Genomic DNA, 15,251 nt, shown 5'->3' on the forward strand with positions numbered 1-15,251 from the left:
ATAATAACACCTGAGGTGAGCAGTTTGATGCTCTCATCATCCTGAAATTGCCACTGCTTTCTGGGCCATGTACTGCCCCTTTAAAGCCCTGATTGGGAAACGCAAAACATTTTTGAGACAAACCCATGACAAACACACTCCCCTGGACCATTACAAATCTCCAGATAATGAGTTGCAGAAACTTGTGACCTGGCAGACTGTAGCCATTAGACTTCAGTCATTTTGTGCACAAAGCTCAAAAATAGAACAGCTGCTCGTTCAATATAGAGTGCGATCATGAGGACTATGAAAATTGACTACAATATTGTCTGCTTGGAAGATAGCTGAACAGCTCTGTTTGTTAACCTTGTGATTACTGACACCTTAAATGCATCTAAACACATCCACATGTTCCAGTTTTCTGTCTGATAATATTATGTGACATCTTAATATCTAAACTGGCTTTCCTTACAAAGTCGTAATTTTCTATCATAACCTTGCACTCAAACTTTCATCCAAGTTTCAACCACAGAGAGGAAGGAAGTGTTAATATCTGTAGAGGATTCAGTGTGGACAGGTTTTACAGGTATGTGTAAAACATTCAATACAAAAAAAGTTTAGAATTCTCTGTGTCCTGCATGGTCTTGGTTGTCATGGTGAGCCAGAAGGTTTAGTTTAGTATTAACTGCTTTGCTGTAGACCAGGGATACCCACATCTGGTCTTCTAGGGCCACAAGTTTTAGATGTTTCCCTGCTTCAACACACCTGATTCAGATGAAATGAATCTCTTCAAAAGATTGTTAAGTTCTGCACAAGCCTGGTAATGATGCATCTGAATCAGGTGTGTTGAAGCAGGGAAACATCTAAAACCTCCAGAACAGCGGCCCCCGAGGACCGGATGTGGGTATCCCTGCTGTAGAGTCACCTAAACATTTCACCTTAAAATATTACAAGAGTAGAGTAAAGTTGACACTGAATATTAGGTTGAAATATCCATAAGTAGAGAGTCTTATGCACAAAGTCTGCAGTGGTATAACAGAGATGCTTTCAAAATTAAAGTTAGTGTCACTGCTGATATAATCACTGTATCATATGCTCTCATGGAGCCTGAGATCAGATCATGCAACATGTTCTGGAGTTGCAATTCAGAAAGAAAGTGATAGATCCCAAGGCCTGGGCACAAAAGAAGAAAAGCTGAGAGGCAGAGCTGATCAATCAAATGTTTTTTCTATGTTTCTCTTGACGTCTCTATGATTACAAATGAATCACTGGACTCACTCATCATTAAAGAAATGTTATTTTCTTCAGTAGGTAGATCTCTCTGCTTCATCTGCTCAGTGCCCAAAGGGATACAACAGCAGGATCATACAGTTGTCCGCCTTTTATAAGAGGCTTATACATTTCAGACGTTTCACTACAAACACTCCACTATTCATAAATGAGACATCACGATGAAGCGCAACATTAAGCCTTAAGGAATACAGTGATGACTCACCATGTTTTCTCCACATTTTGTTCCAGCGAGAACGAGTCCAGGGTCCGGCATGTCATCTCCCAGATAAACATGTGTCCCTCGACACAAGATTCGTCCTCCTTCTTGTAGTGGGATATTGGTTTCAATAGACACAGCATTTGTTCCAATTACTGGTCTGTTGGCTCCACCCTGGCACTGAATTTTACCGCACTTTGCATCCCTGCATGCAAGACACACACACATGCTTGCACATTTAAAATCACACAGCACAACTTCGGCTTGTCAATCATAGATGAAAATGAGTAACTGAAAAATTACATCAATAAACAGAGAACTTTATTACACAATTTCATCCAAAAGATTAGACAACAAGGCAGCATAACACAATTCATGAAAAGCCTCTCAGTGATTAGCTGCAATCTTTCTCAGATTACATTTTTCAAGCTTGAAAAGTTTCAAGCACATTTCAGCTTCCACAACACAATGACGGTGGCAGAAGATGCTACTTAAAGCTAATCAGTTGTGTTTCGCACAGGTATTTCGCTATACTTCCACTACATCAGTGCAGCAGCAGTGTTACCTTGCATCACATTTGGCAAAGGAGCCCTTGGAGTCCTTCCCACAGTTCCCATAGGGGTCACCTGCGGAGTTGACTCTCTCAAAGCAGATCCCAGGAGCAGGCTTGGCTCCTGCACACAAAGACAAACAAAGAAAATACAGTGATGAAAATGGAGAGAATGACTATTTTATAAAAGGGAAAATAACGGAAACATTTACCCGCTCCCCACAGGGTGATGCACTGTTGCTCATGAGTCTGGCAGATGCCGTTGTAGCAGTAGCCTTCAACATTGTGGCAGGCGTGTCCGTCATGTAGATAAACATTGGCTGGGCAGTGAGGGCTGGCTCCAGAACAAAACTCTGGCAGGTCACATGAGTTACTGGATTCTCGGCACAGAGTGCCAGCTGGTTTGAGCTGTAAACATGTACAGTTCAGTAAGCCACTGTACAGGTTCCCAATTACAAACACTGTTGACTTCATCTATCTCTACTTGGCTTAAGGGCTTTGAAAAGGGTTGTTCCATTATGTCTCCATTCAAACTTAACTGGAATGTAACAAACAGAGAAGCGCTGGTTGGGATGATGTTTAGCATCTACTATGTGAATGACAGTATGTCAGTGAATGTTGGTGCATAATTCTTCTCTACCACCTCTTATGATCCACTAGAAGTGTGTAATGATTTTGAGTCTCTCTTCTGACCAACTTCATTGAACTTAAAAGAAATCCTACATTTGAAACCAGAAACATAATAATGGAAAAGTTAACTGAAGTAAAGCTGTTCTGGACAATTCTACAATCAGCAGGTTAAGTGGTGACAGATGAGTCAAGACTGAGTACAAAAGAAGCATCCACCAAATGCTAGGTCGTGAGTCAAATTCGATCAGAGAATCATCAACAAGTCAAAAAAAAAAAAATTGTCCATTGCAAGATTGCAAAAAAAACTGATGGTCCAATGGTCTTCCAATATCTATTGTGCATAATATTGAGAAAATATTCAGGGAGTCTGGGGAAATCTCAGTGTGTAAAGGTCAAGGAGTGAAAGCACTGTTGGGTGAACGTGACTTTCGAGCTCTCAGGTGGCACTTCATGAAAAACTGTCATGCTGACACCATCAATATAGCCACATGGGTTTAGGAGTACTTTAGAAAACCAATTTCACTGAACACAGTCCACTGGTGAAACCCGAAACTGCATTATGCAGGGAGGAAGCGATGTATGAACTCTGTGCAGTCCATGTTGCAGTTGCTTTTTTAGAAAAAGGAAAGGTTGGATTCTACATGCCAAAAAACAAACAAACAACAGCAACAAAAAACAGTCCAAGCGCAAAATATGTGTGTTGCTGGCATCAAATTTCAAACTTGTTTATATCTTTTAAATATGCAAAAGTTAGTCAGAAGATGTTGGAAATCATTCCCTTTGTATTTATATCTGTTAAAAAAGATTAGAGTGCAATAGAGGAGTGGAGAGCAGCAACCAGCGAGATAGAAATCCTAATCCATAAAAAATAGAAAACAGAATATTGTCAAAAAAAATCATGCCTCCAGGAAAGCTGATCTCTTATTAAGATGAGTCATGCTCCCTTTGATGCACACCTTGACTCAAAGACTTTTTTTCTTAAAAAATGTATGAAGTCATTAAAAAAGACAGCACATAGTAACAAACTGTATCTTATTTGTACAAAATAGCATTGAATAAACTAATGGTAGTAATAGCAGTAAAAGGTAGATTTTTTTCTTTGTATGGCCTTTCCTGAGCTTCATAATACTATAATCAGAAGTATGTATGGATGCTAAAAATGTGAGATAATCTATGTGACTTTTTTTTCCGACCTCACACCACAGATCCATAAAAGCTCATTTCTAAAATTTGAACCTCCTTAAACATATACAACTAATTGACATATAGCATTTTGTGGGTCTTTAATTTTCTTTGTGCAAAAAAAAAAGGTGTTTACCATTTATTTTATACCTAATTGATAGAGTAAAACTTCTACCAGCACATGAGTCTGAATCTTGAACCTGAAAATTAAAACTTCAAGGACATTTTCATGAATAAAATAGTGTATTCCAATGGAAAAGAATGCCCACAATGTCCAGCTGCAGCTAAGGCAGAACACTGTGCAAAAGAGGTCAAACATGCTCTTTGTACTAGTAAAAAAAGAACATATGAAAGGGTTTAGTCATACTCTAGGTCAGTGGTCTTTTACAAAGCAAGGATACACATCAGGTATATTAAAATGGGATTTTATGTCAAATAATAAATTCTAATAATTAAATGGGAGAAAATCCAATCAGAGCTTGCCATCCATTGAAACCTGCCTATTGAGGTAAATACAGAGTTGAAGTTAACTCACCCGAGATATTAAATTATAGACGCTCACACACTATTATGAACCTCTTAACAACCTTCAGTGAATTAACTGAGTTTCAGAAAGTTTGAAAATACAATTTCAGAACTTTTTGAGCTATCAGGATGGGGTGAAATAAATACATTGTTGTGCAGAAGTCTCGTCACCCTTTGTATCGTAAAGATGCCAAACTGTCTCAAAATGTTTTAGAGAGGTCTTAGGCAATAGTTCTTCAGGCTTTCTGAAGGTCTTTTTAAAAGTTTATCTTGAAAGATGAGTAACTAATCCTCCCCACGGCCTGAACCACCACATTATTGAAGCAGTGCGGGATCATCTTGATAGAGAACAGAACAAAAAGCAGCCAACATCTAAAGAAGAGCTTTGGAATGTCCTTCAAGAATTCCTGTAGTTTACTTCAAGAAATTACAAGAAAGTTCGTCTAAGAGGGTTCAGACAGTATGAAGAATAAAAGTCCTCATATCAAAAATGAACTCTGCTTTTGTGTATTTTTTCTCTTTCTATTTGTATATGTTTCAATAAATTGCTGCATCTATTTCCCACTTTCCAGGCTATACTTTATGTAAAGACATGAGGGGTCTCTCAACACTGTAAGCACAGAGAGGATCCTGTGTGAGAGAGACTTTCGCCTGTATGAAAACTCTTACCTTGCAGTCTTCGCAGCACTGTCCATGAGCACACACAGCATCTCCCTTTAGGGAGCATGTGCTGGCGTTGCAGCAGGGGTTCATGCATTCCTGAAACACAGGAAAGAAAACAATGCAGGTTACAGCATGTGGACCTGATCACTACTCTGAAGATCCCCAGTCAGCTGGTCCCTCTCAGAAGAAGACCTTCAGGTCAGGGGAGCACACTTCCTGTCCGGAGATTCCTGCCCTGACCTGGGGACCTTTGAGGAGGCTGTAACTGAAGCTAATGTGTTTTAGATTTAGGAATTCTCAAGGAGTTTGGATTTGTAAAGAGGAGTGTGTTGATGCGATGACCCCAAAAATGAGGGTTGAAGAGTAAAAGATGAAAATCAGGTTTCCAGTGAGACTTGGTAGATGGATGTAATAGGAAGCAAAGTAAACTGCTGTTTATGTGTGGGGCTCCGAGCAGAGATGTGTTGAGGGCTGGAAACTGGATTGCTGGACATCTAATTTTCAGTTCTATGAGTCTGGTTGTTTTCATTTGGTTCTAATGTCAGCCCATTGTTTGAAGAAGAAAGAAAAGCCTGCTCTCATCCCTACATCTAAGAGAGCTGCCAGATCAAACAAGCTGTGTGGTGAAATCATAGATGTGTGGGCACATTGGCAGAGGTGGAGTTGGCAAATGTGAACTATACAGTTAGGTTGTTGATCACAAAGGCTCCACTAAAATACCACCTACTGCCATCTAAATGATTGAATGCTATGTTGTAACTCTGCCTACCTAAACACATACTCAGTCTCAGTTCAGACAAATTCCCACTAATTCAGTCTTCGAGGGAAATAAACATCCCTTTACAAAAGTAAGAAGATTGCTTGATGTTTTGTACTTCAATAAGACCAACAGAACAAATGTTCATCTCAAGATAAAGTGATCACATCATATTCTCAGGAAAATCTCTGTTATACTTTCAGACTTATATCAATATTTAAAAGCCTTTTTTCTTTTTAGCCCAACAGCAAAACATTAGAATCTGTATCTTAAATCTGTCAGATACACATTTAATCAGCACTTCATATCCTCTGAAAGGTTACAGCTACAAACGGTAAATAGAAATTAGACTGCTATAATCTCCAGTGTGTCTGCTTTCTCAGCCTACAAAAGACAAGGACTGCTCTCAATCTTTGAGCTGGACTCGTTTATGACTTCAGTTTCCTGAAAATGTCAAATCTCAAACTTACACAGATATTCAATAAGGAGTGAGAGGATCATAATCAAATATACGAATAGCAATGTGTATCGGAAGCAGTCGTTAATACTTTGACCACCTATTATTCTCCAGTAAGAGATTCCGAGTCATGTTTTCATCTTGTGACACATGCAGCTGTCTTGGCTGACGCTGAGCAATTGCTGCTTCCCACGCGTGAATCTAAGTCACATCCCTGGGTGTTCTGCGGAATGCATGAATGAGAAACAAAAAGAGGGAGCCCATTTGTTACAATCGCACAGCCAAGGAAAGCTCATTTTAGCTTTGACCCCATTACACTTTTTTTTGCTTACTTTGTCTCACAGTTGGACTGTGATTTGAATGGTGGGCCTTCAAGAAGAATATGACATCACTGAGGCAGGATGACGAAACAAGGTGTGATGTAAATAAATACAACTCTTATATTGGAAATCTCGAATGGCTGGCAGATTTTCCTTTTTTATTTTTTCTGGCACAGCATCTTTCAGTGCTTTTAAGTCACAATAACAATGTCACCGTTAAGAGAAGTTTGACTTGAAGTTTGTGTAGTTTGGTAGCGGGGTTCTTGGGGAGCTGTTGAGACTCATTTGTTCTGGTTGATTGCTTAAGGACAGAATCCAGTGTTTTGTCAGGGAAAAGGCACACAGAGAGGATTTTTTTCTGTGCCTCTTTCATTTCTACCCATTTGTGTCTCACTTTTTGGTAAAAACATAATTATTTTAGACGATGTTTTGCTGATAAAACGGGAGACTTGAGATCATCCTCTAAAATTTCTGAACTTCATTCAGTAAAAATTTCAAACGGATTTTTGTCAAGAAACAATTGAGAGATATATTCTTTTTTAAACACACAGTTGCACATTTAGTTGCACAGAGCTGCCTAGTATGATCACAATGGTAGAGACAGATCCACTCCACTGGAGCAAGTAAGGATGACAACCTCTGCTGCTGATTATACCTCCGGCTCCCCGCAGTCGCACTCTTCTCCCTCCTCCACGTAGCCATTGCCACACTTCTGTCCTCCATAGAGCACCTTGACCTCTGGCATGTTGTACAGACACATACCCACGCCTTTCTCCAGACTGGCAGCAAGGTCCTTCTTGCTGCATGTGCTAAACACTGTTGGGAATGGATATCTACAAGAAGAGAGGATCAACAAAATAGGAATAATGAAGAGAGATAACATCCCGAACCCAAAAGAATGAAAAAAAAACAACTTTTAGACACATCTTTCTCTGAAATCATTTTTTGATCTTTTCATTCAGGGGGTCTTTTCACACAAATTTAATGGTCTACCATTGCTGCACGAGCTCCAGTTCAGTGCATTTTCTTTCCTTTACAAAACATGAATGACCCCTCAAAAGTCCAAAGAAACATTTTTGGCAGCTACATTTTCAAGAGGCATATCCTGGCTGAAGATGGGCAATTTAAGCAACTGACTAGAGGTAAGAGTGTTATTTTGGATGAAGGTGACTTGAGTGTGAAGATGTGAATCCTTTCTAAAATAGCGATCCCAAAACCATGTAATTTCTACAGCTTTAATTTAATTCCTAGGTATCACTGATGTGAAGTGCTGACTAACGTCTAATTTGAGAGGAAATTGAATTTCTTCCTTTAAAAAAAAGTGTTGCTTTAAAGATGAAACTGTGCGAAATGTGGATAACAGCAGAGACGGTTGAGTGAATGACCCTCCTGTTTGAGAATAACCACAAATACGTGAGGATAAAAAGGATAGAGGGAAAAACAAAAGAACAATTTGCTGAAAAGTGGAAAGGACATAAAGTCTAAAGCATACAAAACATCTACGGAGATAGAAATTAAGGGCCGGAATCATGGACCTGACTGACTTTTCATACAAAACGTAGGCAAATAACCACCTCACTCTGGACTGGCAAGACCCCCGGGAAGCGAATGAACTGCTACAAGCATCTGATAAGCTGACCTGGTGTTACAGCATTCAAGCTCAGAGTAAAAAAAAAAAGCCAGACGATGAGAGTTTTACCACCTGAAACTACTGAAGCAATTCAAGGTCTCTCCAGAGAGTCTGAAATATTTCTGTGCTGGGAGCACAGGAAGCTCAGAGCATCTCTGTGAAGTTTGGTAGCTGTTCTGCTCAGGAATGAAAAGCTCCGCAAAATGGAGGGTGCTTAGCCAGAGCGGTTTTGCTTTGTTTCATTTCCTTGCAGTGTACACATGGCTGTGAATCTGGTATCAAATAAATTCATAATGAGTTTAATGACATACGTCTGCCTATTCCTGATATGGGAAAAATAATTAGATAACTAAAATAACTAAATTAATAGAAAGCAGCACACAAAATGACTACAAAAAGCCCACAAAATCACAAAATGACAATAACGGCAAACAGAAAAAAAAATATTCAGGAAAATTAAAAAGACAAAATGAGAAAAGCATCATTTCTAATGGTTTTGATCTCTTTCGGTCTATGTAAGGCAAGATGGGTGCACTATTAGTAGTATGTGGCTCATTATAGTACAGCATGTCAGCTAATTACTCATATAATATTTGGAAAATGCAGCTCATAGTGTACTTTTACATCTTTACTAGTTTAACAATATGCCCCCTGTAACACTGTGCTGCAGTTTGGGCACCCCATTTAAATTCTGATACAAAGAAACAAAACAAACAAAAAAAAAACACTGTCGGTATCAAACACATGCAACAAGACAACTGATACTACAACCCAGTGTATAATAGCTATGTAACCAATTCTAATCCTTCATACCAGCCAACATGAACAGCATCACAAAATGATAGAGAAAAGAGCGCTTGAAGTGTAAAATAGTCCTTGATGGACATGGTGTCACCTCAAAAAGAGGATGTGGAGGATGTGGGGTGGCAGGGAACAACAGCTAGCAGAGAGGACAGGCAGAAATGGCAGAGAGAGAGGGAGCTGGCACTGGATGCTTAAAAGACTTGACTTCAGACACAAACACATACTTATGCAGTGATAGACCGGCGGAAGTCTTCAAAGGCATCGGGGCGAGGAGACTGCAAAGCTTGAGGCTTGACAGGGCAGATTTGTGAAAATTCAAGATGATACAAAATATGTTTGTGGAGCATGCCATTGGATATAAGCAGGAGAAGCAATGTATGATGTTTTAGCCTTTGCCGTAGGGGGATTTGGCTCTGGATATTTCACTGCTGTTTGCTGACTATAGCGAGGCTCCTCCTGAGGGGTCTGGAGATTAGGATGGAGGCATTCAATGGAAAATGAAATCAGCTGATTTTTTTTTTCCCAAAAGGAAAACAAATTTCCAAAGAACAAAGAAAAACATCCTCTCCTAACAGCCACCCTTGGGTGAAAGGGCTGCCTCCATTTCGCTCACACCGTCCACCTTTGAATATCGGCTGCTTTCATCTTTCACTGACCAGACGTCAAACTACCTGTCTCTCTCCACTTGCATGATCCACTCAAAAAACACTGTTGGCTTGTTCAACAAAATCAAGGACAGCCTATGCAGAATAAGCTATTGCACAGACCAAGGCCATTGTAGATAGCACAGAACACAAACATGTTTTAGGAAAGTAGGTGGAATGTCCATGAAAGAGAACAGAGTCTGTTCTTAATAAAGTTGCACTAATGGTAAAAGCTAGACCATGGAGGAAAACCAGCTTACTTTGCATCATATTAGACTTATATGGAAAGAATTAATGAGATAAAATGCATAAAAGTAAAAGACAGCATGTGTCATGAGATTTAACTTTTGAAGACTACGGACTTATTTTCGACATAGTATGAATCAAGAACACGTTTTATCATGTGCTGCCTGTTCAGAGGGTGACCTTGTTAAAGCATGTGTTCACAATCATCACTACAATGTACCACACAGCACTCCCACATGTTCTTTCATAAGAGGACATTTAAAAAAAAAAAGACACACTGAAGTCTTACTGATAGTCAACTTATATTAAAGCCAGTTGAAAAACATCACTGAACAGGAACTTTTATGCTTGCACCTAATGTGGCCACGGTGATACCGAAGATATCGCCTTTGAACGATGTGCCTTCAACTGATGTCTGCTGTGGTCAGTGATTGTGTATCAGCAGGACTTTGATAATTGAGGTGCACCACTAATCTGCAGCTGACATTCATCCAGGTAACAGCTGCCCACACAATCCTGGTAACAGATGCAGTGTCAGCCTGACTGGGTGCCAAGGGAAGCTGTGGGGATATCTCTGTCACCCACTACCTACTGCAGCTCTTCATGACAATGAGGTGATATACTGAACGGAAATCCTGTCCAGACACAGATGAGCACAAATCAAGGAGTCCTGTGATGCTTTTCAAGTATTTTTGTGCCATCGACTGAATGTCAGCGACTGTTGGCAGGAGAGTACAAATTAATGTCAACAGAAGAAGACAAAATCAAATTATTGTTCAATATTATGAACGACCTGACTATAATTATAGTGAATGAGTGCAGCAGCCTTTTTGTGATCTAATAGAATGTATCCAAACTCAAAATTGTAGCTTTGAGTCCAGGTTATTTTCTCTCTCAATCAAAAGATTAAATAGGGAACAGGGTTAGGAGTTTAAAGCTAAAAACATCTTTTAGGATCCCTTTCCTTCAAGTAAGTAAACCGCACTCAGTCACCCAGTTTTCTATAAATCTACTGTCAGGAATAGCTCCAATGAGCAGATCTAAACGTTGTGTATTATCACAGCTGAAGCCACACAGCTGCTCTGCTGTCCAGGAAATTAGCCAAGCAAAAAGAGTAGGTTTCCCTGGATAATATTGGTTTAGTGCCCTACACCCTCTCCAGGTGTACACTGCTGAGGTGGAACTAATTTAGCTGTGCTCAACAGTTACACAAAATCTAATTACTGCTGCCTGTCATTACTATTTGAAAGGCAAATTTGTCAGTTGTACTGTGAATAACACACACTTTTACAGATCTTTTACCCTCTGACTGACGAGCTGTTGACTGAAGAAGTGTGGATGCCATATCACAAAGAGAAAAGATGAAAGACCGCTGTGAAGTTTTAATGGATATGTCTAGACCAACAAAGAATTTTATTGCCATTTTCACTCATTTATGTTAGGAATGGGGAAAAAAAAAAACATTACCACGATGACAATGTTGTAGGAGACTCATGGTTTGTTTAACTCTCCACCCATATATGCTAAACTTGGTTTAAACGAGTGTTGTCTGAGCAGCAGTCATAAGTAAACAAAGTAAACAAAACAATGCAATATTGTTATCATAAATGGTTTGTATTTTAACTCTTCAATTCAGTCATCCCTGCTTATCTAAGGAAAGGTATGGTATAACGTCACATCGACTGAAAAAAAGCATGTTTCAGGTAACTTTGTCACATCTACACACACTGTATATGTGGCAAAAATGAATACACCAGCATCCAGAGCAGAAGATTTTTAACTCTTCCCTCCAATGCTTGACAGTGATTAGTCAGTTGGTTATTAAATAACCTAATGATGTACATGATCCCTACATGATGTGCCATTTGAACAATGTGACAGACAGACCCACTCATCGGCTGAAACACTGGACTCAAATTCATAAGGTGAAGGTGTGACGCTATGATTTAGTATTGCGTTTCCATAACATTGGAGGATTAAGTATATAAGTATATAAGGATTAATCTTTACAATGTGAGTTTTTCAGTCATGACAGAAATATGTTCAAATCTGTGACTTTCAGCCCATAATAGCGATTTGATGACAAAGTACAGCAGGAAGTAGAATTCAAACAGGTCACACAAAACGACCTGAAATGAAAAGTTACATTCACTAACTAATAACAGACAAGGATAACCAGTACAGAAAAAAAATCATACCTGCTATGCTCTGAATGAAGTTTAAGGTAAAACGATGTCTTAAAACACAAAAAGGCGGAGAAATGAAAAAAGGAATATGTCGTGAAAATGTGGCTGTCAAAAAAAGTGTTAAATGACTCTAGCACAACAAATCTAACGAGCCTCAAACTGACAGTACAGTCTGTAAAGATCTTGACTAAGATTTTGTGAGACCATTATGATGTGACATGCCATAAACTTTAACAACTGGAACTGAGGCAGGGTCTAAGTGTGCTTTTTAAAGGGTCTAACTGTAGAAATGAATAAAAACTGAAGCAGCAATTTTTGTAACAAGTGATGTTCAAACTCCAAAAATGCTACATCCTCGATTGCCCTATGATGAAACTCAAAAACAACAAGATTGGCTTATTTGAGATGATGCAGTTGTGTGGGTACAAAGACGCATGTTTTACATTACGATGCATTAAGAATCGAGGTTAGAATTGAGATTGTCACAGATTCTTCATAAAGACTGTCTTAATATATTACTGACTCAGAATAAAGACCATCACTGTGCACAAGCTGAAAGATTGCCCTGATAATAATTGAATAAATCAGAATCAGCCATATGAGTGTTTTTGTGACTTCCAGTACAAACTGTGTAGACCCTCCCGATTGCTGCTTTTTGTCCCTGCCACTGCTGCAGCCTTTTCTTATCTAGTTCACAGGCAGCGAAATGATCAGTGAAATGGGAAAAAAAGGAAGTCACACCATTTAAATGGAAAGGGAAGACGAGGAAACTTTTTCATTTCATTTCACTTTTATGTACAGAGTCCAGACACCAATAATCTTATCTACTGTCACATATTCAGTGCAGGTCATCATTTTAGACCAGTGGGTTGAAAAGATGCGGAAATATCAGTCTGCATGAAGAATGAAAAAGGTCTGTGGACATTACAGACACTGGCTACACGAGGTCTGTAAAGAGCTCTTCTTTTTGAAGGCCCTCCAACCAACATCAGACTTGTCTCCGTTGCTCTCTGAGATGCTGCAGGGACTGACATGCATTTAGTCCAGACTAAGCAGGAGAGACATGTTTGACCTTTCAGCAAATGTCAGGCCGCAACACAGCCAGGCGCCTATAGTGATTAAACATAAGAAAAAAAAAAAACTGAAGCTAAATTTACTGCAAATATTTACCCACCAACCAGATACCCTTCTCTCCTCTGCTGACAATACAGATGATAACATTTTGCACCATCTCACCTCAATTGCACTCTGTCATTTTCACAAGAAAAAAGCTCCCTCATATCCTCTTGACAAAGTAGCCATAGAGTCCAGAGGCTGCCCTTCATCTTTCTACCCAGTTACACGAACATACACAGAAACAGACCGAGGAGAGTGCTTTTGTGTTTGCTTGCTTGTTTTTAATGATGCAACTCTTAGCTCAACTTGAAAACATCCATACAGACTGTTCTTCTCCACTGTCACTCAGATATTCACCTGTTGAGTCACAAATCTCACATGAGCAGTCTTTGTGGTTCAGACACCTGTCGGAATTTTCCAGAAATAATTCCACCATAGTCGCGTTTTGACTGTTTATCTTACTCTTTGTGTCTCTCTTCTTGTGCTACCACAAGGGGAAAAAAAGACTAGCAAAACCACTGCATCCACACTCTGCCTGTCTATCGAGGCATAAAGCACCTCTCTGCGGATCTCTCTCAATGGGCTCTGGCCTTGATTGCAGCTGGCAGCGTCACTGATAATCACATCATTTAGATGCAGCCTGTCCTCTCCTCCATTAGCAAGTCTAAGCTCAGAGTATCCAAGACACACAGTCAAACGAGCTACGCTGCTTTTCAACTATGTGTTTAACATTCTGAAAACATTTGGGGTTTGGGTCGAAGGAGGCTGCTGATTTCAAATAAATAAATAAACGTGTAAAAAAAGAAGCAAAAAAAGAAGACCGGATATGTGGTGGGTTGAATGAGTTCTAGATGGATTTGTAGAAATACTGGTTTTGTCAACAGGAAACTGTGAATTCAGGCTGATAGTTCAGGAAATTGAATTTGAGAGATAACCGGATAAATCAAGCTTGAACTTAGGTAAGTTCATACTTTTCATTTCTGATGCTGGTTCAGAAAAAATAACAAACGCCAGACTAAGAGCTCCGTGGCTTGAAGTCACAACGCTGCAAAACTGATAGGATCAAGACAAAAACACTGTCTAGACAACAGAGTGGAACTCTGTCAGCTTTGAGCTAAGTAATAATAAAAAAAATGAATAAAATCTTTGGAATAAAATGTCAACTCAACAGTGATAGTGAAAAAAGACAGAAATTTACCAGGAGTTGGGCTGGATGCATATTCAGTGTAATATTCATCAGGACTCTCTGCTTCCTGACATGTGCACATGCAACATCAGGCTTTTTGATGGTTAAAACATTCCATTGTCTTTGTGTTGCATGTTTAAAAACAGACTTAATGTGAATCTGCAGACCACAAACTCAAGACAGAAAGCTGAAACATAAGCACAAGGTGAAGGTAAGCGCTCAGCCAGATGATAATTCCTTGTAATGATCATTACACATCCTCTCTGTTATGATTATTTTACCCTTTTTAAATCAATAATCTCTCATATTGCATTTCCCTTTCTTTATTTTGATTCTAATTACACTTAATTAACAGTTATGTCTCATACAGGACTTAGCCTTGTTGGGATACAAACAGGCAGTTATGTGGGTTTGTCACTAAGAACAACTGCGTTTACATTACAAATTTGACTCCTTGCTAAGAGATATCTAATTATCTCTTAGCAACACTCATATCTAATTATGAAGCTGGAAGAAGTAGCTGAACGTACAGACTAGAAATATAATAGCCAAACTACTAGTTCATTACAAAAATACAGATGAGTGCAGCTTTAAACATTGCTTCATTGTGAATGAAGAGATGGGATCAGAGACAATAAATGTATTGGAGTGTGTGGTATTATACAGGTGCACATATACTCCTCATCATTTTTCTCTCCTTACTGCATGACTGAGCATCACCGAAAATCAATGATCATCTACAGTGTCTGCAAACATACAGGCTGGAGAAAACAATGTCTCAAATGAGATTAGAATGCTAATAAATAAACTATCGATATTTCGTGTCAGTGTATCAACACACAACTGCCACACAAAGTGTTGGTGCGTCATGGTGCACGCATTCATCT

At 39.2% G+C, this 15,251-nt stretch overlaps 2 protein-coding genes across 2 annotated transcripts in view; one reads left to right on the forward strand and one right to left on the reverse strand.

Annotated features, from left to right (window-relative positions):
- Window positions 1-15,251, forward strand: part of edrf1 (erythroid differentiation regulatory factor 1) — a 447,039-nt gene that overhangs the window by 34,126 nt on the left and 397,662 nt on the right. The gene's annotated exons all lie outside the window — the stretch shown is intronic.
- The window catches only part of adam12b (ADAM metallopeptidase domain 12b), an 86,291-nt gene that overhangs the window by 16,815 nt on the left and 54,225 nt on the right, over window positions 1-15,251 (reverse strand). Inside the window, exons 12-16 of the mRNA XM_072390836.1 lie at window positions 7,208-7,385; window positions 5,025-5,114; window positions 2,231-2,426; window positions 2,034-2,142; window positions 1,475-1,673 (exon numbers count right to left, since the gene is read on the reverse strand). Coding sequence (XP_072246937.1) covers window positions 1,475-1,673; window positions 2,034-2,142; window positions 2,231-2,426; window positions 5,025-5,114; window positions 7,208-7,385 — 772 coding nt within the window. The remainder of the gene's footprint in view (window positions 1-1,474; window positions 1,674-2,033; window positions 2,143-2,230; window positions 2,427-5,024; window positions 5,115-7,207; window positions 7,386-15,251) is intronic.

The sequence above is a fragment of the Leuresthes tenuis genome, unplaced genomic scaffold, assembly GCF_036924035.1.
Source record: "Leuresthes tenuis unplaced genomic scaffold, fLeuTen1.0.hap1 SCAF_8, whole genome shotgun sequence".
In the NCBI taxonomy this organism is placed as follows: Eukaryota; Metazoa; Chordata; class Actinopteri; order Atheriniformes; family Atherinopsidae; genus Leuresthes; species Leuresthes tenuis.